Genomic DNA, 26,692 nt, shown 5'->3' with positions numbered 1-26,692 from the left:
AATTTTTTCCCACCCCACCCACACAACAACAAACCCACAAAACAAAACACACACCCGCCCCCACCACCATGGGGTTGGTTTCCCGGCCCGAAACCCCCCCCCCCCCCCCCCCCCCCCCCCCCAAAAAAAAAAAAAAAAAAAATTAAAAAAAAAATTATATTGAACGATGGGTATGTCGATCGACCATCGGTCCCTCCCGGGCATCTTCCAACCCCGCCGGACACTGAAGGTTATTGGCATCGGCGCCGGGGCATCGGGTCTGCTCTTGGCCTACAAGCTGCAGAAGCACTTCGACGACTTCTCCCTCCAGTTGTTAGAGAAGAACCCGGAAGTCAGCGGCACATGGTACGAGAATAAATATCCAGGGTAAGGGCTTGCTTCGTCTATTTATTCTATTTATTTATGCGCCAATCACCAATTTAAATTAATTTGAACAAAGAGCTAACTGATTGTCAACTCCCATTTTAGCTGCGCCTGCGATGTTCCGAGCCATAATTACACGTGGAGCTTCGAGCCCAAGACTGACTGGAGCGCCAACTACGCCAGTTCCAAGGAGATCTTCCAGTACTTTAAGGACTTCAGCACCAAGTACGGCCTTGGCAAATACATAGAGTTCAACCAGCAAGTCATCAGCGCGACGTGGGACGAGGCGGCCGCCGAGTGGCATGTGACCGCCAAGAACGTCGTGACGGGCGAGCTGAAGATCGCCTCCGCGCACGTCCTCGTCAATGCCGGGGGCATCCTGAACGCGTGGCGATACCCGCCCATCCCGGGCATCGACACCTTCAAGGGCCCCCTGGTCCACTCGGCCGCATGGCCCGAGGACCTCGACCTCAGCGGCAAGGTCGTCGGCCTGATCGGGAACGGGTCTTCGGGCATCCAGATCCTCCCCGCCATCAAGAGCCAGGTGAAGGAGCTCGTGACCTTCATACGCGAGGCCACCTGGGTCGCCCCGCCGCTCGGGGAGTCATATCAGCTCTACTCAGAAGAGGAGAAGAAGCGCTTCGCGACAGATCCGGCGTACCACGTGGAGAGGAGGAAGAAGGCCGAAGCCAGAGCCAACGGCAGCTTCGCCCTCTTTCACGCGGGCTCGACGGAGCAGGCCCAGGTCAGGGCCTACATGGAGGACCGGATGAAGAGCAAGTTGAACAACCCGGAGCTCGAGAAGGTGCTGATCCCCGACTGGGCCGTGGGCTGCCGGCGACTGACACCGGGGACAAACTACCTGGAGTCGCTGAGCGACGAGAACGTCAAGGTCGTGTTTGGAGAGATCACGCAGATCACGGAGACGGGCGTCATCTGCGACGACGGAAAGGGAGAGTATCCCATCGACGTCCTCATTTGCGCCACCGGGTTCGACACGACTTTCAAGCCGCGGTTTCCGCTCGTGGGCCGAGACGGAGAGTCATTAACCACCTTGTGGAAGGGTATGGCCGTTCTTCGCTCTTCTCACTTCTTATTCTTCCTCTTGTCTTTTCTTTCGCTTGACGCTGACTTGGCGCCCCCCCAAAAAAGATGAACCGAAAGCCTATTTAGGAATCGCCGCCGACAGGTTCCCCAACTACTTCCTCACTCTCGGGCCCAATTGCCCCATCGGCAACGGTCCGGTCCTGATTGCGATCGAGGCCGAGGTGGAGTACATCATCAAGATGCTCTCCAAGTTCCAGAAGGAGAACATTCGTTCATTCGATGTCAAGTCCGAGGCCGTGAAGGACTTCAATGACTGGAAGGACATGTTCATGGATGACACCAGTAAGTGGACCAGAAATGCCCCCTGTCCATCAGTAGTGTCCGGTGTGTGTGGTGATGTACATCCAGTCTAACCTCCGCGCGCGTACAGTTTGGACTGAGGCTTGCCGGTCCTGGTATAAAGCCGGGTCAGCGTCTGGACAGATCCTCGCTCTGTGGCCGGGTTCGACACTGCATTACCTCGAGGCGCTAAAGGAACCTCGCTGGGAGGACTGGTCGTTCACGTACCCGACGAAGAATCGGTTCATTTACCTCGGCAACGGACACAGCAGTGCCGAGACCCTCGACGGGGACCTGAGCTATTACATCCGCAACTCGGACGACGCTCCCGTCGATCCTATCTTGAAGCGGAGCGGCAGGAAGGGAACACCTGCCGCAAGCGGGACTCCTGTTGACAGCACCAAGGCCAAGTCTGTATCTGTAGCAAACGGAACTTCTGGGATAGAAGCACCAATAGCCGCTGCGGCCGCTTTAGTGGCCGCCTAACAGAACTAGGTTGTGAATCAATTCTTGTCAATCTTCAACGTTCTTTCGTGGCCGTACATAGACCCTTTATCTAGACGTGTGACCTAACCACTATTAGACTCCTTACTTGTGAGCTGTTTTGCTAGTCAATTCCAGCGATGCTACGGATTGAAATAACCTGCGACCGCCGCGCTAAATATTGCTTATTGGTGAGCTGGCCTTTCGGGAGCTTAATGGATGAGCAAAAAACCCAATCCTGGCCGGAGAGAGGGGAGGGAAGGCCGGGAAGTCTCTTGATTTCTGTTGGCAGTTGCGCACTAACCAAGAATCGTTCCCCGCCCATCAAAGATTGAGTTTGGGGAAGCGTATGGCGGGGGAAGCCCACCATTGGCCAATAGCCTAGCAGTCTAGCTCAGACCTGCGGGGGGCCGAGCCCACTGGGGTCATTGGGGGAACCTCGGTAATAGCGGGGATTACTACCAGGCCGCTTGCATAACTAATTCTCCTCCCCGCCGGAGCATCCTCCTGCCGTCGCTGGAAGAACGAACGGATTGCCAACGCACAGATTGAACCTCCCATCCTTCTTTTTTTCCCCTTCTTGTCCACCACGTCAAGTCTCAAATTCCGCCGATGCCGGCAAACAACGGTCCTCGAAGAGCCTCCAAGCGGCAGGCTGGTGGCCTCCAGAACGAGCGGAAGCGGGCGCAAAACCGGATTTCCCAGCAGTGCCTCCGCGAACGGCACGCCGCGAGTGCTCGCCACCTGGAGAGCGTCGTTCAGGCCATGAGGTCGGGAAGCGATGCGGACAGTAAGGAGCGGTACAGCATTCTTCTCGAGTCGCACATGAAGCTTATCGAGGAGAACCGGTTCCTGGAGGAGGCCCTGTTTCGTCTCAGGAAGAAGCTTCTGAGCATGTCCAATTCCGCATCTACCGCAGCAGGTACGCATCCCTTTTTCCCCCTCTTTTCTCTTTTCTTCTCTTCTCTTTCTGCTCTCCTTGCCTTGCTGAACCCTCTCTAACCTTGGCCCCGTGCCTTAACAGACGACCCCATCTTCGACCGGCTACTGAATCGGGAGAGCAAGAGAGCCACGACCAGCAGCCCGCCGGCACCAGGTTCGTCGAGCTCCAGCAGCCCGCCGGGTCTTGCTTCGTCGATTTCCTGTGCGATGCAGGATAGTAGCACGTTCTTCTCGAAAACGCCGCCCCCGGATAAGAACGACGCCGAGTCGTCGGAGGCGCCGAACCAACCTGGAGATGGCTCGGGCCTCGGAATGGCCTGTCTTGGTCCCGAGTCGTTCCAGAACATGGAACTGTTGGCATCAGTCGAATACGCCGACGAACAGGCACTCGAGTCGATGGCCTTCTTCGACCCGTTAATGAACAAGTTCGGCCTCAACGCTTCCTCGAACCGCATGCCCTCGCCGCTGCCGACCCTGCCCAACCTGGATGCTATCGCAATCAGGTCGTCCACTGTATTTGCGGACAAGATTTTGCATGCTTCCATCAATCTCATTGCAAGGGCTCGTGATCTGCCAGGCTTATGCGACCTCACAGAGAAGCAATTAGCGGGGCAGATCGCGGTCGCAGCAGTGAACCTGCTGGCTACGAGGTCCGGTCTAGAGTCGTACCTCTACGGCGTGGTAAGTCAAAGAAAGAAAAACTCTTCCTTGGCTAGGGGCGCTGAATGCTGGGGGGGGGGGGGGGGGGGGGGGGGGGGGGGGGGGGGGGGGGGGGGGGGGGGGGGGCCGGTTTTTGTGGTTTCAGATAAGGGGTGGTATTTAAAATAAAAAAAAAATTTTACTTGGGTTGGGGGGGGTTTTGGTCCCCCCCCCCCCCCCCCCCCCCACCCAACCCAAACGCTAATCAAACGGCTGTTCCTATGCTATCGCAGAACGGAGCACACTACATGGAGAAAGTGCTTAACTGGCGCCTCGGCAAAGGCAACCGTTCCGGCGTCCCTCTGCCTTTCCGTCCCACGCCCCTACAATCCAGCCACGCGCGGATGCACCTCGCCATCGACTTCTTCAATTGGCCGGACCTCCGCGACCAGATCTTACTTAACCTGGATAACATCGACCTCGACACGCTGGTCCGAGACGTCGTGCTGAATACGGTCGTTGACCTGCCGCATCGCAACATCGCCGTCAACGTGTGGGACCTGTTCCAGAACCGCATCCTGACGCGCACGCCCCAGCGGGTCGGCGGAGGCGGCGGCGGCTCCCTCTTCCAGCCGGACTGGGCCTTCTTCGAAATCAACACCTTCGACGCGGACTTCGATCCCACCGTCCCCGACCCCGTCGAGGAGGCCTTGGTCCGGCAGCTAGCTCGGTGCGTCCGGAAGTTCGGCCAGAGCCAGAACCCGCCGCTGGCCGCCATGGTGCCGGAGCCCGAGCAGCGCGATCTCGACGGTCCCGCCGACGACCTGGAGACGCCGCTGGTGGCGTATGACCGCAGGTTCCGCAAGAGCGATGTCGCCAGCTTCTTTGGGCTGGCGAAGGTGAGCGAGTGGAGGCTCAGTAAGGAGTTCGCGAGGAAGTACGCTTTCCTTGATTGCTCTTCAGGTATGTCTTCTGCTCGCGAGCGGCGCGATATGTATGCTCTTTTGCAATTTTATTTTATTTTTTATTTTTCTCACAATAACGATTCAACAGTTGCGGCGAAGTGCGACATGGCGCCCCGTCTATCCGATCTTTATCTATGAGAGATAAGCTAGACTATGACCGAACAGGCGTCCCTCTTCTACGGCGCATACGGAGTTCACTCGTTTGGCTACGATCCATGTAGCCTCTATCTAAGAAGGAAAATACGCGTGGGGCGCAAAGGTTATGGCTATTGGCTAGCAATTTGAGTCAGGAAATGGAATTAGCAGAGCACGGAGTTGTAAAGTGTTACGAGGGATGGCGTAGGTATTACCATCAGCACATGTTGTTCGCTGTTTAGTGGCTGCTCATTAGTGACACTGGAGTTTTCATCTCTCTGCGAAGCAGTATGTAACTATCTTTGAATGTCAGGCTGTCAAGAGTCAGTAAGCCAGAGGGGAGATATGGGCAGACGCAGAAAGTCGGCCCGAAAGGCTCGGAATTGCAATATCAGAAACTCGTGACTGTTTTCTTTCACGCACAGACTAACCGAGCCCTATATCTGTACAACAAGGTATGTTTGTGATCGCGATGACCTTCGTGGTTGTGGATACGTTTCGTGTGGCGGTACCATGATACAGTAATGCGCCGTGAATTAAGAACAGCTAGTGTACGGACGTAGGTATCGGTGAAAGGCTCCGTTCCTCACACCCGCAATAGGTAGTGGCTTGGATATACAAAGGGTGAAAGGAAACAGCGGGGTACAATCGTCACTGTGCATAACTGGGCCCTTTCAAGGACAAGCTGGCATTGACGGACACATGCCGGGGGGGGGAAGTTGCTGCACTATACTAGTCCCCAAATCCAGCACTAGGCCAAATTAAGCTATAGTTATGCAAAACTTAATTAATATATGTAGCGAAACAAGCTATTGCACTTAGCAGAGCTCATAGAAAATACTAAGTGGGTTGCTAAGCGACGACTAGCGTTAGATTTAATACATTGGTTTGGATTCAAACCTAGTGCCACCCACTGTAGTTCTGACAGGTGAGAGGGAGAAAGCAGGAAGAAGCGGGTAGACAGGGGGAGGAGACAGGGGAGGAGACAGGGGAGCAGACAGGGGGTGGAGGTTTGGGGTGTCTATCCTTAGTAACTCTTTAGTAAATAATTGGAGTAGTATGGTGAGAAAAAGCTGACAGCTAGAGTACCTTTCACGAAAATTCCGTTCTTGCAATTCCCTGCTTACACAGAGAGCATGGTCCTTCTGTGCAAAACGTCCAAGATGGCAGGGGAGCAAAGCCACACATCAAAAACTCTCGGCTCTTCTCTCTGGAAAACCCTCGTCTCCCATCGCAGCCCCGAGCTCCCGCAGTCCCAAGCTCCCGCAGTCATGCTCCCGTACACAAGTTCACGAATCCGCCATGGGATTATGCGGCTTTAGATTAGTAAACACGCCGATGGCGCCATCCTGCATCACCACGCGCAACCAGTCAGGCAACATCCTCGTCGGCGTGGCGAGGTACGCGCTCCTCGGCACGAGGATATGCTGCGCCTTGCCGCTGCGTAGCACGTCGACGATGGCATCACCCAGCTCCTCGGGCGTGAGCGACTTCATGCCGCCGTTCAGCTTGATGCCGGAGAACATCTTGGTGTCGACGGCGCTGGGCGAGACGCAGGACACGCGCACGGCCGGCGCCCGGTTCAGGTTCCTCATCTCGGAATGTAGGCCCTCGTAGATGGCGATGGCGGCAGCCTTGGTGGCCGAGTAGTCCGTCAGGCCGGCCGTCGCCACGTACCCGGTCTGCGAGGCCACGATTAAGAAGTGGCCGTGGTTGTGCTCCGCCATGTTGAGGAGGAATGTCTTGGCTGTCCAGAGCATGGCCAGGTTGTTGACGGAAAAGGTCCTTTTGGGTGAATAAATTTCCAGTTCACGATCTCCCTGCTCCAGTCAAACTTGGCATCTACGGTGTTGTTGAGTGCTTGGGAAGTCAGACGTTAGTTGATCCGCCACGCGAGTGCGAGGCCGGAGAGGATGAGCGCGTTCCGGAGCCATGGCGGCATAGGCTGGCACTCGAGGGCTGCCTGGTATGCCGTATTAACGGCCGCGACCATGGGGGTCAAGAGTTTCCGGGGGTCTAGAAAGGCCCGGGCGCTGTCTTCGGACATCTTTTTGCTCGTGATGATGTGCAATCAACTGCTACTAACTGATCGCCCGCCTTGAATCGGGACGCAGAAAAGCAGGTAGTTTCTTTTTCTACTGGAGTATGCGGACAGATTTGCACTGTTGGTTATTCTAACTTTTTGGTGGTTATCTGGGTGATCTTTACTGCCCCCTAGCGACTACATTATATTCCTGGCTAAACTGCATTGGATTTTGGATGGGGAAATGGCCGTCAGACATTTCTGACGGCAGAGGTACGGCACCCCGCAAACCGCCTGGGGATTGGGGGGGGGGGGGATGTTCGCAGCCGTCACTATTTATTGCTGCTCGGCAACCGGGCAATCTAATGGACACAGCTGAGCCTCCGAACTCCGTCAGTGAAGTGGACAAGCGGATTTCTCATTGACCCGCGGGGCCGGATCCCAGGCTCTTGCCGGAGAGTGTTGGGGGAACTCGACTTGTATGTACATCAAGGAGTGGCACATAACTTTCACTGCGCTTGTGCGCAAACGAGCGGAAGCGCAAGAGGTAAATAATACTGATTAGATTGATGAACAATATTCGAGTCTCTAGCTCATTGTATTACACTACAAGTCTAGCTTCGAAACTATGGCAGCTTATCATACAACTGATACAAGTTTCCGGTCTTGTAAACATAAATAGCAGCCACACCGATAAGTAGCATCGCAATCTTTAGCTAGGCCGCAGTCTTCCTCGGGGGCCAAGGTTTGATTCGCTGGTCTTCCATCGTCTTCCCTTTTTTGAACCCGAGACGATTCTTGACGGCCAACTTGCTACTGTGCCGAACATCGAACGGAGGATACCGGAAGGACATCAACCTATCCAGCCACGTGGACGGCAAGACGAATATCCTGGTATGGGTGAAGGCGAGGAATCTGTGTTTTCCGTGGTAGTACCCCATACCCGACTCGCCAACGCCGCCGAACGGGGTGCCCGGTACTCCGGCATGCATGAGCACGTCGTTGACGGTCACACCTCCGGACATGGTGTTGCGTTGAACTGGCGTCAGGGTGCCCTTGTAAGCGGCGAACAACTTGTCAAAGAACTACTGGAGCTGGGAAATTTGACCTACTCTCGTCAACTTGGGCATTGTCCGAGCTGAAGATGTAGATGGCCAGGGGATGAGGCAGCCTAGTTCCCGTCTCCGGCCGGGTGCGAAGTATGCGATCGGAGATGACAAGACGGTAACTGCCGACAGCGCCGGGGAGATGTCATTCCCTGTTCTGGTCTCAGGGAGGACGCAAGTGCACATGGTGCCGGTTTGAGGCGTAGCGGTGGATGGAATTAGCTATCCTGGCAACTTCTACGGCGATCGATGCGCTGTCTTGTTTAATAATCATCCCATCCCTTGCTTGTTCAATAATTATGTCCAAGTATCTACAGTCCCCATCTATCACGCCCCTTGCGGCCACACTGGCTCATACGTTCCCAAGAAGCAGCTCCCAACATCGTATCCCAGCTTCGTCTTGTCGTATGAAGCAGCCGACCCAACGTACGTCAGCGTCTCCAGCTCGCCGTCCCGCTTCCCGAAGTTACTCTTAATGTTGTCAAAGTACTTCGGCTGGAAGAGCTGCGGAGTTCCGGCGTAGAGTGACGTGAAAACCTTGGCAACGAGGGAGTTCATGTCGTCAAAATGGCGAGGCTTGAAGTTGGGATGCAGCTTCCTCAGCGAGTCTTGGATCTCGGCCGGGTACTCCCCGAGCGAGATGAGGAACTGGTTGAACTGGTTGAGGGACACATCGACGAGATAGTTGCCGCCTTCATGCGCTCGCCTGTCTACGGCGAGGAGAATGCCCACGAGCCCGACAACTCCAGTCCTATTGTCGACAAGAGATTGTTAGCACATCTCGGGAAGTCCACGGCACACTGCCATGTTGCTACGCACACTGCTACGCTGCCGTGAGGATATCGCTTACTGATAGTCCGAGTTGGGTAGAGGCGGAACCACGGGCTCGTCCAGGCCGAGGAACTTGCCCATCAGCCAACTGCACCCCGTCACACAGTCGGAGATCTGCTGCCATCCCGAGCGGTTCGCCATGGGGCCGTGCCAGCCGTAGCAGTTCTCACGGACGACTACGATGCCGCGGCCGCGGCGCCGCGCCACCGTGTGAAGGTAGTCGACGCCGAAGCCGAGGCGCTCCAGCGCCTGTGGCCGATAGCCGTCGAGCACGACGTCGGCGTCGTAGACGAGCTTGCGCAGCTTGGCGCGCCCGCTGTCGCTTTTGAGGTCCAGAGACACGTCGTACTTGCCTAGGTTGCCGTCGACTAGTAGCGGGCCCATGTCCGGCTGTGACGCGCATGACACGCGCACAACGGTGGCGCCGAACAGGGCTGCCAGCTTGGCGATGGTCGGCGCGGCAATGACGCGCGACAGGTCGAGCATCTTGATCCCCTCAAGCGGTCGGAACTTGTTGTTGCTGTTGCTGTTGTTGTGGTCGACGGCACGGTAGGGCACCGGCGGTAGCACGTCCGTGGCGGACTGCTCGAGCGAGAAGATGGCATCATCCGCTATGGCCTTGCCCTGTTCTGAGGCGCGGAACTCCTCCGGCGTCAGACAGATGGTGCCGGCCTGCCGCCAATGCAGGTTGGCCTCGGTGTCGAGCCACTCGCTGTCCAAGTGCGAAATCACGCCGCAGTACTCCCGGATCACGTCGTCCACCGACGTCAGCTCGTGCCTCTCCTCGGGGAGACCCACCATGGCGAGCGTCTTATCCGCGTTCATGCTGCCGTGGAGGTGGAAATAGCGCCCGTCCTTGGTCGGATAGACATTCGTGCAGAGGCGCCGCCACGGCTGACTCGTCCGGCCGAGATCGTACTTCTGGCACCGGACGGCGATTCCGGGGTCGGAGATGGGTTTGCCGTCGACGCGGCATATGGCGGCGGAGCCGAGGAAGAGACTGGCAATGTCGGTGTTGATGGAGACGCCCTGCTCGATGCCGAAGCGCTCCTTCACAATGGCGTTGCCGATCGAGGCCGCGAGCCCCCACAGGGCGGCGCTGGATTCTGTGAATTTCAGGGGCGCCGGGATGAACGGCGTCGACATGGCGGAGGAGTCGAAGGTCGTCTTGGACGCTATGTCCTTGACCTTCTGAGGCAGGCCGAGGCGGTCATCTTTGAGGAGGACCTCATGCAGGATCCTCCCCGCCTCCTTCTGTAGGGAATAATCCGTTGACATCATGGCCACGAAGTTCCAAGAAGAGAGGCCGCTTCTCTGTCCAGTTGCTCGTTGCTCACACAAAGAAATCCGGATCCAAACCCACTATCAAGGTAATAATAATAGCCGGGTGCAGCGCATTTCTTAGCTGGGAATCGTGTCCGGATGACTATAAGGGAAAATCAGCCCGAAGAGGGTCCAGATCCCAATCCCCCATCCACAAGCAGCCAAGCCGCCTTGCTCCGCTGGCCCCCTCAGTGTGTCAGAAATATCTCACTCGGATATTTCTGACTTGGTCACCACTAGTCGCGGGGTATAAACTGCCGAGCTCCGCATTTGTGGACCAGTCGGAAATAATGCGCGCTGTGCCTCGGCCTCCGCCCTCTGCACACCCACATGAATTTTCCCTTATATTCTAATATGTACGTATATTCACACCAGGGGATTCCAGACATATAGCCGTCCGCAGACCCGACTATAACATTGTGCCTCCTCAAACCAACCCATCATATCATCATCATCATCATCACACTGCACCGGAACCAGGTGTTGCCTGGTTATTGACCTAACAATGTCTTCTCAACGCCGACCTATCCGGATCGGGAACTGCAGTGGCGCAACAGGTTAGTCAGGGTCCCCCCGCCCCAGAGCATGCTCACACCAGGAAGCCCCCAGGTCTAATTCAGGCTGAGCAGGGGACGGACCGCTGGCCCTGCGTCGGATAGTAAGAGAAGGGCCCGTTGATGTGGTGACCGCGGATTACCTGGCTGAAGTAAACATGGGTAAGAGCCATCACCATCCCCATCTCTCCTGCCTAGCAAGCCCTCAGCGGCAGCAACAATAGCATATGCTGAACGGCCCTCTAAGCGTGGCTCGCACTGGAGAGACGGCAAGATGTTACAAAAGGCTACGAGAAGAGCTTCCTGAAGCAGCTCGACAAGGAGACGGCGCACATCATCGCCAACAAGGGCATCAAGGTAATCCACAACGGCGGTGCGCTCAACCCGGAGGGACTGGCCAAGGCCATCGAGGCCCAGCTAGCCGACTTCGGCGTGACGACACTGAAGGTTGCCTACGTCAAAGGCGACGACCTCTTGGGCATCTTCGACGAGCTGAAGACGCCGGGAAAGGTGGGCCATCTCGACACCGCGGGGCGAGACTTGTCCAAGTTTGACAACCCCGCCCTCAGCGCGAACGCCTACATCGGCATGGGCGGCATTGTTGCCGCCCTCGAGGCGGGCGCCGACATTGTGGTCTGCGGTCGGTGCTGTGATGCAAGCCCGCTCATGGGTAAGAGCGACTCTTTCTTTCTCTTTCTCTCTCCTCCTGTAGTGATTATCTCATGTACGGAGCTGACGAGCGACTTGCCTCGACTCATTAGGCGCCGCTGCGTGGTGGCATGGCTGGGACGAGACAAAACTCGACGAACTGGCCCAAGCCCTCATTGCCGGACGTACGTAGTTCCTTTCCCCGTCTCCGTATTATCCCCGGCTGAAGCGTGTTATCTCCTGCAGACTGCATCGAGTGTGGCTGCTACGCCACTGGAGGCAACTTCTCCGGATTCAAGTCCATCCCCAACAACTGGAACCAAGGATTCCCAATCGCAGAAATCATGGCCGACGGGACATTCGATATCTACCTCCAAGACGGAGCCAGGGGCATGGTCAGCAGAGACACGATCACGGCCCAGCTCGTCTATGAGATCCAGGTAAATAATCGCCGCCCAGGGGTTTATTTGGACAATAGGCTACATAATCGAACCTAACTGGGGCTAAATCGTTGAATCGTCGAATCTAGGGCCCGTACTATCTAAACCCGGACGTCATTGCCGATATCCATAACGTCAAGGTGACCAACAAAAGCAAAAACAGGCATGTAACTTTTCTCTTTTTCTCTCTCGCTCTCCCCCTCTCTTCAACACCCCCCCCCTCCCAACAAAAAAAAGGCCAATGTGTGTGTATATATATAAACATCTGTCGTCGTAAACTTCCTCCCCCCGGCTAACCGAAAAGGACAGGGTGACGGTTTCCCAAGTCCGCGGAATGCCGCCGCCGCCGACTACCAAGCTTGCGGTCTGTGGTCTCGGTGGTTTCCAGGTGGAAGTATACCTCTTCGCGACAGGCCTGGATATTGCCGAAAAGCTTGCAGACTTCCAAGGGAGTCTGAACGAGAACATCCACAACAGCGCGGACTATCGGGTCCTTCGCGTCGACCAGTACGGCGTGCCACAGCAGAACCCCGCATCTCAGGCGCTCGCCACGTGCATGTTCCGCGTGTTTGGTCAGGCCGACAAGGCCGAGACTCTCTCGACACTCCCGCAGGCAATCGGCGGTTACGGACTGGGCGGCTATTGTGGCGAACACAGCTGCATGGACTTCCGTATGGTGAGTGATGGGATGGCCCTCCACAGGAGATTTTTACCCCTCTGCTGAATATTAACAACCCTAATCCCCGCTACAGATGACGCCGCGCCCATTCATCGTATACGAACCTTTCCTGGTCGAATACAGCCGCCTATCCGTGCAGATGGTGTTAGGCGGCCAGACCGTCGACGTTCCTGCACCCTCAGGGGTAGCTCCCTTCGGCGGCCAGAAGCTCTGTGACTCGCAGTCCGGCTTCGTCGCAGACAAGTACGGCCCTACCAAGACAGCACCGTTGGGCTACAGAGTGCACGCCCGGTCCGGAGACAAGGGTTCCAATGCGAACGTCGGTTTTTGGGCACTCGAGGACGATGAGTACGAATGGCTCCGGTCGCTTCTCAGCGTTGGCTCGTTCAAGAAACTGCTTGCCGATGACTACAAGGACTCGTATGTTATTGAACGGTTTGAAATGCCCAACATCCGCTGCGTCCACTTCCTAGTCAAGGGCGTCCTGGAAGGAGGCATCAGTTCTAGTTACAGGCTGGACGGCTTGGCCAAGAGCTTTGGGGAGTTCCTCCGTAAGTGGCCCAGTTACTTGGTTTATTTTTATTTTGCTTTTTTTTTGTTTCTTTCTTCTTCTTCCCCGCCCATGCCAAGGGTTTGTCAGCTGATTAGGTTTCTCTCAGGTGCAAAGCATGTCGAGATTCCCACAAAATTTCTAGAAAGGGGCATAATTTGAAGGGCGCCATGGCCTGGCCTGGTAGAACACGCGGTTTTGCACAGCAGGTAGTGATAACTACACAATATTCCACGCCCCATGTAATACTCTTCAGCCACAATCCATATCTATGTCCAGGGTTGGTAAATTCGTCTTTAGTCTCTCCTGTTTCTTAGCCACGGGACTGGGGTTTCGACACCACCTTGGCCTCGCTGGAGATTGGGAGACTCATCATACTGTATGCCGAACGCATTGACTTGGATTCGCCCGGTCGAAACGGCTTCGTTGTCTTTTAAGCAAACATTATCTCCGGCGGGATGTTAGAAGATGGGAACTGCTTCGTCCAGTGCCAAATCATATGCCGGCTACCCATCTCCCGTCCATTTTCTGGGTCGTCCTGAGGCATTTGTAGTCCATGTGACGATTAGTCGTCCGCAACGCTATGCATCACAATGACAAGCAAGAATAGCATCCATAACATTGACACTCTCGACCCGCTCTGGATTCAAGGCCGCTCTTTCTAAGTCGGATGTACCGCTTTATAGATGCCAAGGGCGAGGGAGACAGTACCGTAAGTATAAGGATGAGTTAATCGTTAAATGTCAAACCTAGGCAAACCTAGAGCAAGGAGTTGTGCTTGGGTTAAAACTGCCTGAGTCGTGACAACGTCGGGCACACCTTGATCGACACTGAGATAGGGACCTGGAGGAGAGGAAGCGCCTTACACAGGTTCCGTATCACAGCCCCTAAGCTAGCGACACACGACCACCACGAGCGTCCGGGCATGCGCCGTCGTCTCAACCTACCAGCTCCGTATTTGCCTCACGCTCTACCTTATGTCTTCCTGCTTCCTGCATTCCCTAGCCTCTCAAGCTTCACCAATCCTACTAATCATCCTTCAATTCGCCCAAAGCCTTATATCTGGTCGGTAGACTCCTAGTCAACCAACAAAACATTATTACATCATGTTGCTCGTGCTAGACTAGTTGAAAGCGCGTCTATCTTGCTTCATGCCGGTGTCACTGTCAATGCAGTCGTCTACAAGGAGATTGCTAGCGACAGGGTAATGACAAGACAGCCGAAGACGCCTTTGGATGAAGTACTGGACCTTCGCCGGTCTGCAGCCGGATCTGGGCAGGAAAAAATCTCGAAACCAGGTAAGTCCTAAATGGATGTCCCACATTCGCTCGATGAATTATAACTGACACTTGTTGTCGCGTGGGAACGCAGAGGTACCAAAGCTTGATCGCCGCTTCGATAGAATGGTTGAGTTGCTCCGTAGTAATGGTGGAATTGAAGCACATGAACTCGGGTGACGCGTCTCTGAAACGACAAGGCTCGCTCAGCCACAAGAGGACGTCAGTTATGGTATACGCGTCATTGTGGACTCCTGTCAATGCCGTGGCAGAATAGATCTCTCATCTGCTTCCAAACGCCTAGCGGAATCTTTCGAGCAGCCGCAGCTTAGTCAAATCGGGGCTGTTGACCTGTCATCGTAGCTGTGTATTGAGAAGGCCAGTCCGGGCGCGAGATGAGGCATCCCCGGCGGAACTCGGGGGCGCGCTGCAAGCCGAATCGGCGCCACCGATATATGCCCAAGGCACTATATGTTTTCCGTTCTCGCCCGTGAAGGGTTCCTCAACACCGGTATCATGCCCAAACCACTGCACCACCAGCGCGCCCACCGCCTAGCGTTCGTGATTCGGCGACAGCCAGATATTCCACCAGATGGTGATGATCGCGAGGACGAGAAGCAGGACGTTGTGCGCACGCCACGAAATGTCCGCGAACCGGATGATCCTCCTGTCAGTCGCAATATAACCCTCTCCATTCCGGTCGCCCAGGAGTGGCTTCATCGCGTCCTCGTCGTCCTCGCGACTCTCACGCCCCCATTTCAGCACCTCAGACGCAAGACCCTTCTCCATCCGTATGATCAAAAGGCACAAGAGCCCAGCCACAACATGATCAACAGCCAGCGCAAATAAATGCATACTACAAGCTTAGTTGCTTAATTAATGTCTTATAGACTTGCTGCTTGCTTGTAAAGAGTATGTTTAGGTTTTATGTAGCAAACCTGCCTATGCATAGCGTTAATAAGTGACGTGTTAAGCGAGGCGCAAGTCATAGACAAAAATGTAGCTATTTCTTCACTCTGCCTACATGCTTCTCACAACATCCACTAAGCTTATTATCCCTCCTTGACTGTCCTAGCGAGTTGAGAGTGGGCCCTAAGAGCGGGACCGTACTTGAACATGATAAGAGGGATAAAAGACAAAACAGTGCCAATGAGGGAGAGGATGAGACCAGCATACTGGCTCCCAACGTTGTGGAAGAACTGAGAAGCGAAAAGAGGCGAGACAGCCCCGAGAGTGTTGCGGAAGAAGCCCTGAGCGGCAATCGCGGACGAGGAGCTTTCTCCATAACAGTCAGACGTGTAGCTGTAAGTCGACTCGAATATAAAGAAAATCCCAAAGGCAATAGGCGCGAGCGCTATGGCGGGACCAACCCAGCTAAGGCCACGGTATTGAGTGAAACTGTAGATGAACAGGCCAATCGGGAGGAAGCAAGCACCAAACATGGCACCATACAGGCGAGCTTCTGGTGGAACTGGGACGTTTTTTGCTTTGCACGCCTTTGAGACAGAGTTGTATTTCCAGCTTTGAAGGAAGTTGGCCGCAAATCCTAGAGTCGAGCCAATGGAGAGAGAGATGTATGGCAGCCCAGCTGTCGTCCGCAATTAGAACTACTAGTCTTGCACATGAACGGGTTTTGGGCTCTTAAACTGACCTATACCTTCGCGCCATCCGCGCTTTTCCTCGAAGGTGATTGGGATTACCGAAAGGAAAAGGAAGGTCACAAACCAAGCAAAAGCAATCCACAATCCAAACCAGAAAACGACAGGCTCCGTCACAAGCATGTGCGCAGCTTTCACGCTGGAGTCATGCAGCATCTTCTTCAGGCTGGTCTCTTGCAGCTCCACTTCCGTCTTGTAGCGTTCGTCACCGGTCGCCTCGCGCAAGGCGTTTGCTCGGTGGGAAAGAGTGACGCTACCACGAGTCTCCCGAAGGACAAAGAAGACGAAGATGAGGACTGGTACGCTTGCCAGGCCTTGGATGCCCTCTACCCATCGCCATCCCAGGGTTTCGTCGATGAAGCCGGCGTAGATTGGGGCGGCCACGGTACCAAGGATGGCAACGTACGAGAACAGCGCCATTGGCCTCGCCCTGAAGTCGGGCCTGTATATGTCGCTGAATGTACCGCCGACTAGAATAGTGCCAACGGAACCAAACAGGCCAGAGAGCGTACGCATGACCAGGATGGTTGCGATGTTATGCCCAAGAGCGAGCCCAACGAATACAACGATGTACAAGGCAAAGGCGCTGACATAGACGATTCGCCGGCCAACCATCTCGCAGAACGGCGCTAGGAATAGGGGAGCCAAGGCGCAGGCCATATTGAACGTGAACAGTCCCAGCTGTCCCAATTCAACTGAAACGCCCAGATCTTTCGTCATTCTCGCGATAGTCGAGCTGTATGCTGTTGTTCCGAGACCGACGAACAAGGTCATCAAGCAGAGCGCTATGCTGATAGTTGCTTTCCGCTTCCTAGTCCAGTTGAATGGGTCCTGTGGGTCGTCCGGGGTGAACCCGAGAACCACGTACTCCTCGCCCTTGATGGTTCGGAGCTCCGTTGTCGTCTCTGGTATGTCGACGTCAACCTTCTCAAGGTTGCCGTGAGGAGGACGGCTGGACTTGTCACCCTGCTTTTCAAGGTACTTGTAGCCGATAATTCGGCCGTGGGTGGGCCGGCCGTTCGGTTGAAGCTGGGAATCTGAGGAGGCATCTTCGGCCGGCTGAGGTCCCTGCATGACTGTCGAAACATTTGACCGTAAAAAGCAGTTAGTTCCTAAGGCTGCAGTACGGTTTGCCTCTCGATTCCCGAGATTGGTGTGAAAGTGACGAAGAGAACACAATACGAGTAGATGACTCGCCGTAATGTGTGCTAACGCTTGAGAATGTTCGTACGAGCATATCTTATAAATAGGACGCTGCCTGGAAGCTCTTTATTTCGTCGATCATCTTGGCTACTCTAAAGGAACGTCATTTGTCTGCAGAACCTTTGAGTACGGGACATTTTGCCTCTGGTTGGAAATCAAGCTCCTGGCTTTAGCTTCGACTAATTAAAGACGAGAAAGGTTTAAACGGCTGCTGCGGCGAGGTTTCTAGCATTTCCGTCTCATAATTCCAAGGTGAAATGATCATAGATATGACTCTACGCGGCAATCTACTGGTCAGTACCCGTAATTAATTAGCGGCCGGAATTTGCGGGACACGGTTTGGGGCCCAGCTGGACGTTTGAGTTTCCAGACACTCACATCACAACCGGGTCCACAAAATTGGGATATAAGGGTGTTGGACAAAAGTCCTCACCATCTTCCAGTACGCCCTGCCATGAAAGAAATCCTTGCCGGGGTACAGACAGGCATGCAGAACATATAGTCTACCAGGTCGGCGTACTCTTATTATTACTTTTGGGTCGGCGGCGTTTCGGGAAATGTCCAGTGGTGTCCCAGCGGCGTCCCACCTGGTGTTGACATAACCAACCAGAGACACGCGATGCAACAGCCGACCAAAGAGAAGGGTGAGCATGCCTCTAGAGCCGGACAGTATCGTCCCCAGTAACAGAGAATCACGTCACGAACGCATAATATTCACAACGTACTATTGATTGCGTATACATAGCTATTTTTGATATAACGCAATAGCAAAATAATTTACAACACTACATGGCTACCTTATTGTAGTATGTTGGTACCTCGGTGTTGGTACCTCGCAGGTGACTGCGATAAAAATCTATGACGCTTAGATTTTGTTGCTAATCAGTACACTGCTAAAATGCCTCGATCTTATGTCACTACCGCTATTCTTCTTCAAGCATCTGCGCGACACTGTATTTGATATTATTAAATCAATAGGATGAGCAGGCTTATGGAATCTATAGCTCCCCATTCATGTTCCTTGCCATCGCTCGCCAAGTCCAGTTGAAAATCTCAATCTTAAACCAAAGTAGGCAGCTGTTTAGATAAGGTAATCCACTGAATAATGTATTACTCTGTACATATAAAGAGATGTGCACGGGCGCCAGAGCCGCTGGAAACAGTGGGCGCAATGCGAACATCCCCACTTTAATAACGATACCATTGCAGCTTGCCTTACCTATCTCTATGGATATATGACATACTGTGACATGTAATAGACTAAAACAGATGCACCAGAGTTGAACGAGTTACATGCTGCGGAGGTTGATGCTGCTGCATATATAACATGATCGGCCTTTGCTGGACAGCCACCAGAAAAATTTCAACTTGTTCGCTACCTCACCACCTGCTTCTCTATTTAGCTTCTAGTTTACTTGTAAAATCTTACAACTTGCCATAATGGCCTCTTCTTGGGCTGTTCCACTAGACTACAGGACTAGCCAGTCGCCGTACTGGGTGGAGGTGTTCTCGGTCGCCGCATCGGTGAGAAGGGCACTGGATGACCCTTGTGTTCCATCTTTGTGTGGTTGCCCCGCGATGCTGACCACTGGTTGCAGCGGCCTGCTGAGCGTCCGGAGGTTATGACGTCCAAATTCGAGAGCACAATGCCGAGCAGGGCACGGCCTGCGTCGAATACGTCAAGCAGAACGTAAACTCTTACCCCGCAGCCAAGGCTCACAGTCATAAGGTCGGCACCGCTACGGCTCACCAGGACCTAGCCAGTGCTGTGAGCAACGCGTGGCTGGTCGTCGAGGCGATCCCCGAGAAGCTCGACCTCAAGATTTCAACCTTTTCCGAATTGGAGTCAGCCGCGCCCAAAGATGCCATCCTTGCGTCCAACTAGTCTTCGTATATATCCGGCGAAATGCGGGAAAAGGTCAAGGACGACACCAAGATGCGCATTCTAAACACCCACTACTACATGCCTCCGGACGCGATGACCGTCGAGCTTATGACGGACGGCTACACGGACCCCGAAGTCATATCGTTTCTGGTTGCACGGCAGAAGATGCCGGCACGGGACCCTACGTCGCCAGGAGGGAATCAGGACCGGACTTATCTTCAATCGTCTTTGGGCAGCAGTGAAGAGAGAGGTTTTGACCATCCTCGCCGAGGGCGTCTCCGTTCCGTCAGAGATCGACGAACTGTGGGTCAGCATGTTTTCTAGGGGCGACCATGGCCCCTGTCAAATGATGGACTGTATACAGCTACCCTTGCCGATCGGAATTGGATTAGGAGATGTGCTGACCTTGAGACAGAGGTCGGATTGGACACCGTCGCCTTCATTGAGGAGCACTACATCAAAGAGAGAGGCTTGTCTCTGGAGAAGACAGTGGACTATCTCAAGAAAGGCTTTCTCGATGGCGGTAAACTAGGCATGAAATCGCCAAATAGCGGCCTCTGCTCTCGCATCTACACGCTCCTTGCCGTAGACTTAGGTCTTGCAAGAAACTAGGTATCACTAACATCCAGCAGCGTCATGGAGATTTCTAGAAACAGAAAAGCGCAGAAGACTCTAGGAACTATGACTTGGCGATTTGGCCTAAATCGTCTTAGGGTTGTCTTCCATAACCCTAAGGTCTAAGGTTAATTCTGTTCAAATCAGTTGCGTCCAAGCCAAAGCATTGATTAGTCTTAAAAAAGTTAAGGTAAAGCCTATGTTTTGTCAGGTTAGGGTTATCTGTAATAACTTATTTCTACATTGCAATAGCGTTTAGGATAGGTTTAAAGGTTTGCAACATAGATATGCAATAGGAAATAAAGCAAAGACAGTGCAGCTAATTGACATAACAATAAATATAGCTTGGTTTTGCCATTTGTTTAACTATTATTGCCTAAATATCCCAATATACAATAATTTTCTGCTTAAGTTTAACCAATGCTGCCAAAATGGTTAAAAAGATAATAGAAGAAATAGTAATGCTAGTTAAAAAGCATAACATATTAGTATGCTATTTATGCAATAGTATAGTGCATTTAAAAGATAAAATTAAACAATATTTCTATACTTACAAAATAATTAGTCAAGTTTTAGCTTAGATTAAAAACTACTTTAGCATAATAGATTTAAATAACCTGCTAGATATACTTTTAGCAAACAAGTTAGCATTTATTAAAATGCTATATATATTGTATAGTTATAGCTACAAGCAATACTAGTATTTTATAGCTATGCAAGACAATATTATATATTATTAAAAAATAGCTATTTATAAGTTAGATAGGCTATACTATAAAAAAAATGCAGTTGCAGTTATAGTTATTTATATAATGCTAGCTTTTGCATTACTAGATTGTTGCTAAAGGCAATAACAATAAAAAAAACAATAGTATAACTAAAGACAATGCAATAGAGATTATAATTATAAAGTACAAGGCAAAGCTTAAGGCTAAAAATACTGCATAGCTTTAAAAAAGCAATATAAAAGAAAGCTTAAACTAAAACTTGCTATAAGTTAAGCAGACTAGATAAATGCAATATTTTAGTATATGCAACTTGCTTAAGGTTTACAGCATAGTAAAATAAGTTAATGCAATAAATGCAAAAAGTTAGCAAATATATAGCAAAGACAAAAAAGCTGCAAGAAAATAATTATTGCTAATACTATTTAGAAAAAGCTTTAACTATAAGATTAAGCATTGCTACTAGCAGCTAAACAATATGCTAACCAAAACGCTTTAATAGTTAGCTAGCATCTTAACAATAGTATTAAATAGCATGCTATTTAAATGCAAAAGTAAAAAGGCATTAATAAGCAAATACTATGCTATTAGGCAATGCTATTTAAGCTTTTACTAGCAAGCATATTAACTAAAGCATAAAAAGGTATTTAAGTAGTAAGATGTTAGCTTTATAGACAAGTAGTAAAGCTTGCTAGGCAATATTATATATAAGCTAGACAGCAAAAGCATTAGCAGTAGCAACAATAGCAGCTTTTTTAGTAGTAAAGAAAAAAAAAAGCAAAAGATAAAAAGAAAAAAAAAAGTAAAAATGCTACTAATTTGCAAAACATAGCATTTAACTAAGCTGTTTTTTTATTTTTAATATAGTTAATTAAGTAGCATATTAGTAGCAATATATATGCAAACCTACTACTTTGCTTTTATACTATACTTAGTATTCTAAAATAGCTATTTAGATATATAAAGCTATATTTATATATTAAAATGCTTGCAGTTATAATATAATAAATATAGCTATTATTGCTTAAAACTATATTTAAAAGGCAAACTGTTACGCTTTGAAAGCCTAGGTTAATATTGCTTTAGCTTTTACGCGCAAGGCTTGGAAAAGCCTAGTAGCTAAGGTAGCTTAGTCTGCTGCATAAGTAGCTTTAAGTGATTAACGCAAGCATAGCTTTTAATTGGAAAGCCTTGTAATTAGTATAGTTTTACCTTGCAGGGTAGGAAAGTTTAGCTAGCCTAGTTGACAGTCTTACAAGGTCTTTGCAAGAGGCTTGCGTAGAGACTGCTAGGTAGCTTTAAGTTAAAGACTGCAATAGACTTGCCTAAAGGTTTACAAAGGCAAGCTTTAATATACATTCTAGCCAAAAGCTACTTAAGATAGTTTCCTATCTAATTTACTAGCAATACTGTCGCAACTGCCTTCTCTTTTAAAACCTATGCTAATTAGCTACCTTGTATAAGTTAGTTAGACTAATTACCTCTATGCTTCTGTTTTGCTGCTAACCTAAGTCTTGCAACCTGTTATAACTTTAAAGCCTTTACCTTCAAATACAGCGACAAGCATAGGCTATGCTTGTAGAAAACGTTATGTAATTTGAAATGGCGCTAGTAAAGATAGGAGGCAGAGTTTGTAGAGAAATAGAAGGTAGAGCTTGTAGACATTTTTAGCAGTAAAATTGACAAAATTGATATGCGTATAAAGCTTAAATGCAGGCAAAATCTTTAGTGCTATTTTTAAGTTAGTAAAATGCTTGTAGGTAGGAAAAGCTATAGGTTTTGTTTGTTAGCATTACCTAAGCTAGTATAGCGTTATAGAGGCTAACAATGCATTAGCTTGTTGTCTAGGGTAAATAGAGGCAAATAGTAGTGTAAGGCTATAGTTGTAACCATTTAGTAGTTAGCTAAGACATGCATTTAAACTACTATAGAGCTATTTGTTTGTTTGCCTAAATACTTATTTCTAATATGCAAGTGTGGAATTAAATGCATAGCAGGCAAGATTGTTAGTTATTTGCAAGCAAAGCATAAGTCTATCAAGCCTAGCAAATAGTTAAGGATTGCAGAATTGATAAGCCAAATCCTAGACATTACAAGAACCTAGGATAAGTTGAAAGAGTTTAAGTTCTTACTACCTACCATTTTACCTATCTTGTTTATTAAGCTACTAGTTGTTAGTTTAAAGTGCAACTAATGCAACTTTGTTAGCATAAAGGTAAAAGAAATGCAGCAATATTGCTAGAATGATTATAGATAGGCAAATAATTAGAGTAAAGGCAGTAATGTAGTAAAAAAAGCAAAGCAAAAGCAGGTTATACTATAGATAATAGGCATGTATTGTTAGTGATTTTTCTAGTTAGGCTTTAGAAGTAGTTATTTTAAGGTTAGCTAGGGTAGCAAGCTAGTAGTAGTAGCAAAGGTAAGTGCAAAAACATTAAAAAAGTAGCTGATATAAATTTATGCAACTTAGATAGTGCAGTTTAAGTCAAAAAGGCAGTTAATTAAGATAAGCAATAAGAAGGCTAAGCTAAATAGGTAGTTAGGCTGCATTAGTTGGCTAATGCATTTAAAAGGTTTAGACTTAGCTTAGTTGCGCAGTATAGTTAAGCTAATTAGCAAGGACAAAGTAATGTTATAGCAGATGTGGAAAAGCATAAAGCAGGTAATAGAGTAGGCAAAAGAGGCAGTAGTAAAGCAGTATAGGCATGCAATGTTATTCAAGATTAACAAAAAGGAAGTTTATGTTAAATAGAAGAAGCTGTTTAATAGGCAGATAGAGAAAGATATGTAGGCAGATTACAAAAAAGTATACTGCAAGTTGTTATGTTATATGCAGCAGATATAAGAATAGGATGATAAGAATTAGCTGCTATATATATTTACCAAAAAGCAAGGTAATTTGTTTGACAAGTTTTGCAAGGCAGTAGAAAAGCGTATGCAGGTAGAGAGCATAATGCTGTTAGATAAGATAGAGTGGCAGAGGCGTGAAGACTAGGTAGACTAGATAGACTAGTTGTATTTAGATGCAATAGTTGCATTTTTTAACTATTAATACAAAGACATGCTATACAAAAGTGTATTAATTAGCAGTTTAGCAGTGTTAGAATTGCATAATAATAACAGTTGGTATAAGCTAAAGGATTACATGCCAAAGTATTTAGCAGTTATTAAGGTAGTGTAGATATTAGTTGTATTAGTTAGTGGTTAAGTAGCAAGATAAGGTAGTAGCATTAAAGAAGACAATAAATGCAAAGAAGGTATAAAAGGTAGCAACTGTTACGCCCTAAAAGCCTAGGTCAATATTGCCTTAGCCTCTACGCGCTAGGCCTAGGAAAGCCTAGTGGCTAAGGTAGCTTAGTTTGCCGCATAAGTAGCTTTAAGTGATTAGCGCAAGCGCAGCCTTTAATTGGAAAGCCTTGTAATTAGTATAGTCCTGCCTTGCAAGGTAGGAAGGTCTAGCTAGCCTAGTCAACAGTCTTATAAGGTCTTTGCAAGGGGCTTGCATAGGGACTGCTAGGCAGCTTTAAGTTAAAGACTGCAATAGACTTGCCTAAAGGTTTACAAGAGCAGGCTTTAATATACATTCTAGCTAAAAGGCTACTTGAGATAGTTTCTTACCTGATTTACTAGCAATACTGTCGCAACTGCCTTCTCTCTCAAAACCCATGCCAATTAGCCACCTTGTATAAGTCAGTTAGACTAATCACTTCTATGCCTTTATCTTGCTGCCAACCTAAGTCTTGCAACCTGTTACAACTTTAAAGCCTCTTTCAACAAGCTTGCTATACAGCATGCTTTTGCTTTTAATTCAATACACTAACCTTACTAAATTCCACAATGTCAAATAACAATAATAACGCTAGCGCGCCTAATTAACCTAGCGTTGACTTTGCCGCTAGCCTTGCGTTAGACTTTCCTACTACTGCCTTACTAGCTAGACAAGTAGCTTTTACTGCTACAAACCTAAAGAGCTACCTAGCCTACAATATCAACTATGTCTACTTCTACTTGCATAGGCAGATCTAATACTACATAAATAGCGCTTATATTTTAAGTAACTAGCTAGCTGCTTTTGTTAAAGCAGTAAAGCTTTGCAACAAAGCGCAGCAACTTACTAGCCTAGATTTAGAGACTAACGACAAGTTATTGCAACCTACTAGTATGCTAGGCCTAAGTATAGTCTAAGAGAGCTAACTAGCTACCCTCTAGCCTAAGAATATAGCTGCAAATCCAGCTTAAAGAGCTTGCCAAGAGCCTAATCAAAGGTCTTACCAGGCCTCTAGTCAAAGGTCTTACTTAAGACCTTACTAGCTGTCCCTTGACAAAGACAGCAAGCTTAATAATTACTTTAAAGCCTACTCTAGCTTAAAAGGCACCTATATTAACAAGATTATCATACTAAAGGCTAATAAGAGCCTTGCCAACTACTACGCCTAGTTTAACAACCTTAAGACTGCTTTTATTGCAAACCTTAACTAGTACTAGACTGCTAATATATAGGTTGCCTTTGCTACTAGTTACTTTAACTAGACTATAAAAAACCGTTAGCATATAGCAATTAACACCTACCTATACATATGCCGCCACTAGTGTAAATTTGTCTGCTAGGTTTAACAAAACCACTCCTATACACAAGCCAACTATCAAGACAACCTTCAAAAGTAGTTCAAAGCCTAGCAAAAGGATAGTAAAAGCCTAGTTAACTTCTATACCTAACTAAAGTCTCTAGCTTTTAAAGCTAGCTAGACAATTAGCTACAACCTTCTCTTACACTAATTTACTAGCTAGCTGCATAACAGCCTTGTACAAATCAACTACATTAGTGTTGCTACTAATTAGCTGCTTAACAATGCCTAGAAGGTTTAGAAAACTTATAATACTAACAAGCCTTAACCTAACCAAGACTTTATAGGCAATAACTAGTCTTATAGCAAGGACTGCAACAAACACCTAGCTAACAATAACTATAGCAGTAACTATAACAACTGTAGCAATTGCAGTTAAGGCTTCTAGTTACAACCCTCTAGCAAGATAACTAACGCTGAAAAGCAATGCTGCAAAGACTAGCGCCTTTGCTTTAAATATGGTAAGGCAAGGCATATTTCAAAGGACTGCTAAGGTTAGTATAACCTAAACCTACCTGCTAATACTATCACAACAACCTTTTTAACAGCATCTGCAGGCGCTGCCTACAAGGCTAAGGCTTAACTAGCTACTACTAGAAAGGTTACAAAGCTTGACAATAACACTAATGTTAACTATGCTATGTTTAATTTTAACAAGTATATTGCTAAGCGCTAAAAAAACGATTAGAAAGCTATATAGTCTTTAACGCAAGCTTTACTAACTACCTAGAAGCAGTTAAGGCAGTTAACACCTAGGGAAAAGTAGCTATTAATAGCAGGGCTAAGAAGGTCTTAATTAGCCTAAACATTTACACTAAGTTAGACTTAGTAGCTTTTGACTATGTTAGACTAATAGGCTTAAAGCCTTGCTAGCAATGCAAGCATAACTACTTAATACTAGAAATTAAAAGTGCTAGCAAGACTATAGTAAAAACCTATAGAGTCTACCACCTGCGCCTTAAACTTACTAACTGCTAAAAGCATAGCGTTAAAGTAATTAGGCTCTTTGTAGCAGTCAATAGCGATTTGTTTGACGCCTTAGTCTTAGTAGGCTAGCCTATTTTGCAAAACCTAAAGATTAATATTTACAATGCTAATGCTATGTAAGAGTACTTTTGCTGCCTGCAAATCTAGCTGGTAAAGATTAGTGAATTTACCTAAAAGAACCTTATGCAAGTAAAGGTCTATGTCTTTAAAGTCTAGGCACAATACTAGCCTTTAGTCGCTAAAGATAACAAAGACAACCCTCTAGAAAACTCTAGTCTCTTAGACTTTTAACAATTACTGCAGCGCCTAGTTAATCACAATAGCAACATATTTGATAGTTGCTAGGCAAAGCTACTGCCTTTTTATAAAGAGAGCAATCACATAATTAATATAATACCTAGTAAATCACTACCTTTCTAGCATATATTTAACCTCTTCCTTGCAGAACTGCAAGTCTTAAAAGACTTTATTAACAACGCTTTGGAAAAGGGTATTATCAAGGAGTCTGTTAGCCTTGCTAAAGCTTCTATACTCTTTGTCTCTAAGAAAGATAAGACTTAGGGTTAGGGTTAGGGTTAGGGTTAGGGTTAGGGTTAGGGTTAGGGTTAGGGTTAGGGTTAGGGTTAGGGTTAGGGTTAGGGTTAGGGTTA

The 26,692-nt window shown here is 49.0% G+C and overlaps 9 protein-coding genes across 9 annotated transcripts; 5 read left to right on the top strand and 4 right to left on the bottom strand.

Annotated features, from left to right (window-relative positions):
- Positions 1–166: 166 nt before the first annotated feature.
- QBC33DRAFT_599622 (putative sterigmatocystin biosynthesis monooxygenase) lies at positions 167–2,347 on the top strand (the record flags this gene model as incomplete). The annotated part of the gene is made up of 5 exons (XM_060432037.1): positions 167–366; positions 469–1,427; positions 1,516–1,752; positions 1,841–2,163; positions 2,333–2,347. 5 exons carry the CDS (start codon positions 167–169, stop codon positions 2,345–2,347), a joined length of 1,734 nt encoding a protein of 577 aa, XP_060278993.1.
- A 384-nt stretch (positions 2,348–2,731) lies between these two features.
- QBC33DRAFT_551102 (heavy metal translocating p-type ATPase) lies at positions 2,732–5,319 on the top strand. The gene is made up of 4 exons (XM_060429135.1): positions 2,732–3,154; positions 3,257–3,855; positions 4,107–4,776; positions 4,867–5,319. Exons 1-4 carry the CDS (start codon positions 2,845–2,847, stop codon positions 4,914–4,916), a joined length of 1,629 nt encoding a protein of 542 aa, XP_060278992.1. The 5' UTR covers positions 2,732–2,844; the 3' UTR covers positions 4,917–5,319.
- An 883-nt stretch (positions 5,320–6,202) lies between these two features.
- QBC33DRAFT_519166 (uncharacterized protein) lies at positions 6,203–6,960 on the bottom strand (the record flags this gene model as incomplete). The annotated part of the gene is made up of 2 exons (XM_060426281.1): positions 6,203–6,698; positions 6,806–6,960. 2 exons carry the CDS (start codon positions 6,958–6,960, stop codon positions 6,203–6,205), a joined length of 651 nt encoding a protein of 216 aa, XP_060278991.1.
- A 692-nt stretch (positions 6,961–7,652) lies between these two features.
- On the bottom strand, positions 7,653–8,228 carry QBC33DRAFT_519165 (uncharacterized protein; the record flags this gene model as incomplete). The annotated part of the gene is made up of 2 exons (XM_060426280.1): positions 7,653–8,009; positions 8,049–8,228. 2 exons carry the CDS (start codon positions 8,226–8,228, stop codon positions 7,653–7,655), a joined length of 537 nt encoding a protein of 178 aa, XP_060278990.1.
- Positions 8,223–10,403, bottom strand: QBC33DRAFT_480768 (CAIB/BAIF family enzyme). The gene is made up of 2 exons (XM_060425337.1): positions 8,893–10,403; positions 8,223–8,793 (listed from the first exon to the last, which is right to left on the bottom strand). The coding sequence occupies exons 1-2, from the start codon at positions 10,152–10,154 to the stop codon at positions 8,370–8,372; spliced, it is 1,686 nt and encodes a 561-aa protein (XP_060278989.1). The 5' UTR covers positions 10,155–10,403; the 3' UTR covers positions 8,223–8,369.
- A 134-nt stretch (positions 10,404–10,537) lies between these two features.
- Positions 10,538–13,613, top strand: QBC33DRAFT_480763 (DUF1446 domain protein). Its single transcript, XM_060425336.1, has 9 exons — positions 10,538–10,753; positions 10,826–10,912; positions 10,998–11,420; positions 11,512–11,583; positions 11,645–11,838; positions 11,928–12,001; positions 12,148–12,514; positions 12,591–13,068; positions 13,177–13,613. The coding sequence occupies exons 1-9, from the start codon at positions 10,702–10,704 to the stop codon at positions 13,227–13,229; spliced, it is 1,800 nt and encodes a 599-aa protein (XP_060278988.1). The 5' UTR covers positions 10,538–10,701; the 3' UTR covers positions 13,230–13,613.
- Positions 13,614–15,396: 1,783 nt separating this feature from the next.
- On the bottom strand, positions 15,397–18,409 carry QBC33DRAFT_581443 (major facilitator superfamily domain-containing protein; the record flags this gene model as incomplete). The annotated part of the gene is made up of 4 exons (XM_060431268.1): positions 15,397–15,932; positions 15,996–17,039; positions 17,639–17,654; positions 18,407–18,409. The coding sequence occupies 4 exons, from the start codon at positions 18,407–18,409 to the stop codon at positions 15,397–15,399; spliced, it is 1,599 nt and encodes a 532-aa protein (XP_060278987.1).
- Positions 18,410–18,645: 236 nt separating this feature from the next.
- Positions 18,646–19,090, top strand: QBC33DRAFT_563376 (uncharacterized protein; the record flags this gene model as incomplete). The annotated part of the gene is made up of 3 exons (XM_060430276.1): positions 18,646–18,729; positions 18,804–18,895; positions 18,970–19,090. 3 exons carry the CDS (start codon positions 18,646–18,648, stop codon positions 19,088–19,090), a joined length of 297 nt encoding a protein of 98 aa, XP_060278986.1.
- QBC33DRAFT_255177 (uncharacterized protein) lies at positions 19,022–19,823 on the top strand. Its single transcript, XM_060423043.1, has 2 exons — positions 19,022–19,397; positions 19,506–19,823. Exons 1-2 carry the CDS (start codon positions 19,112–19,114, stop codon positions 19,700–19,702), a joined length of 483 nt encoding a protein of 160 aa, XP_060278985.1. The 5' UTR covers positions 19,022–19,111; the 3' UTR covers positions 19,703–19,823.
- Positions 19,824–26,692: the final 6,869 nt, after the last annotated feature.

Source organism: Phialemonium atrogriseum (genome assembly GCF_030411735.1).
Source record: "Phialemonium atrogriseum strain 8032-3 unplaced genomic scaffold QBC33scaffold_37, whole genome shotgun sequence".
Lineage (NCBI taxonomy): Eukaryota > Fungi > Ascomycota > Sordariomycetes > Cephalothecales > Cephalothecaceae > Phialemonium > Phialemonium atrogriseum.
The sequence above is the reverse complement of the archived record's forward strand: the minus strand, read 5'-3'. Positions and strand labels throughout refer to the sequence as shown.

Excerpts from the sequence above, each read along its gene's own strand:
- QBC33DRAFT_551102 (XM_060429135.1), top strand. The coding sequence starts at position 2,845 with ATGCCGGCAAACAACGGTCCTCGAAGAGCCTCCAAGCGGCAGGCTGGT. Across the intron at positions 3,155-3,256 it reads TTCCGCATCTACCGCAGCAG|ACGACCCCATCTTCGACCGG; the intron begins GTACGCATCCCT and ends GTGCCTTAACAG. Across the intron at positions 4,777-4,866 it reads TTTCCTTGATTGCTCTTCAG|TTGCGGCGAAGTGCGACATG; the intron begins GTATGTCTTCTG and ends ACGATTCAACAG.
- QBC33DRAFT_480768 (XM_060425337.1), bottom strand. The coding sequence starts at position 10,154 with ATGATGTCAACGGATTATTCCCTACAGAAGGAGGCGGGGAGGATCCTG. Across the intron at positions 8,794-8,892 it reads CTACCCAACTCGGACTATCA|GACTGGAGTTGTCGGGCTCG; the intron begins GTAAGCGATATC and ends TGTCGACAATAG.
- QBC33DRAFT_480763 (XM_060425336.1), top strand. The coding sequence starts at position 10,702 with ATGTCTTCTCAACGCCGACCTATCCGGATCGGGAACTGCAGTGGCGCA. Across the intron at positions 10,913-10,997 it reads CCTGGCTGAAGTAAACATGG|CGTGGCTCGCACTGGAGAGA; the intron begins GTAAGAGCCATC and ends CGGCCCTCTAAG. Across the intron at positions 11,839-11,927 it reads AGCTCGTCTATGAGATCCAG|GGCCCGTACTATCTAAACCC; the intron begins GTAAATAATCGC and ends CGTCGAATCTAG.
- QBC33DRAFT_255177 (XM_060423043.1), top strand. The coding sequence starts at position 19,112 with ATGCGGGAAAAGGTCAAGGACGACACCAAGATGCGCATTCTAAACACC. Across the intron at positions 19,398-19,505 it reads CAGAGATCGACGAACTGTGG|AGGTCGGATTGGACACCGTC; the intron begins GTCAGCATGTTT and ends ACCTTGAGACAG.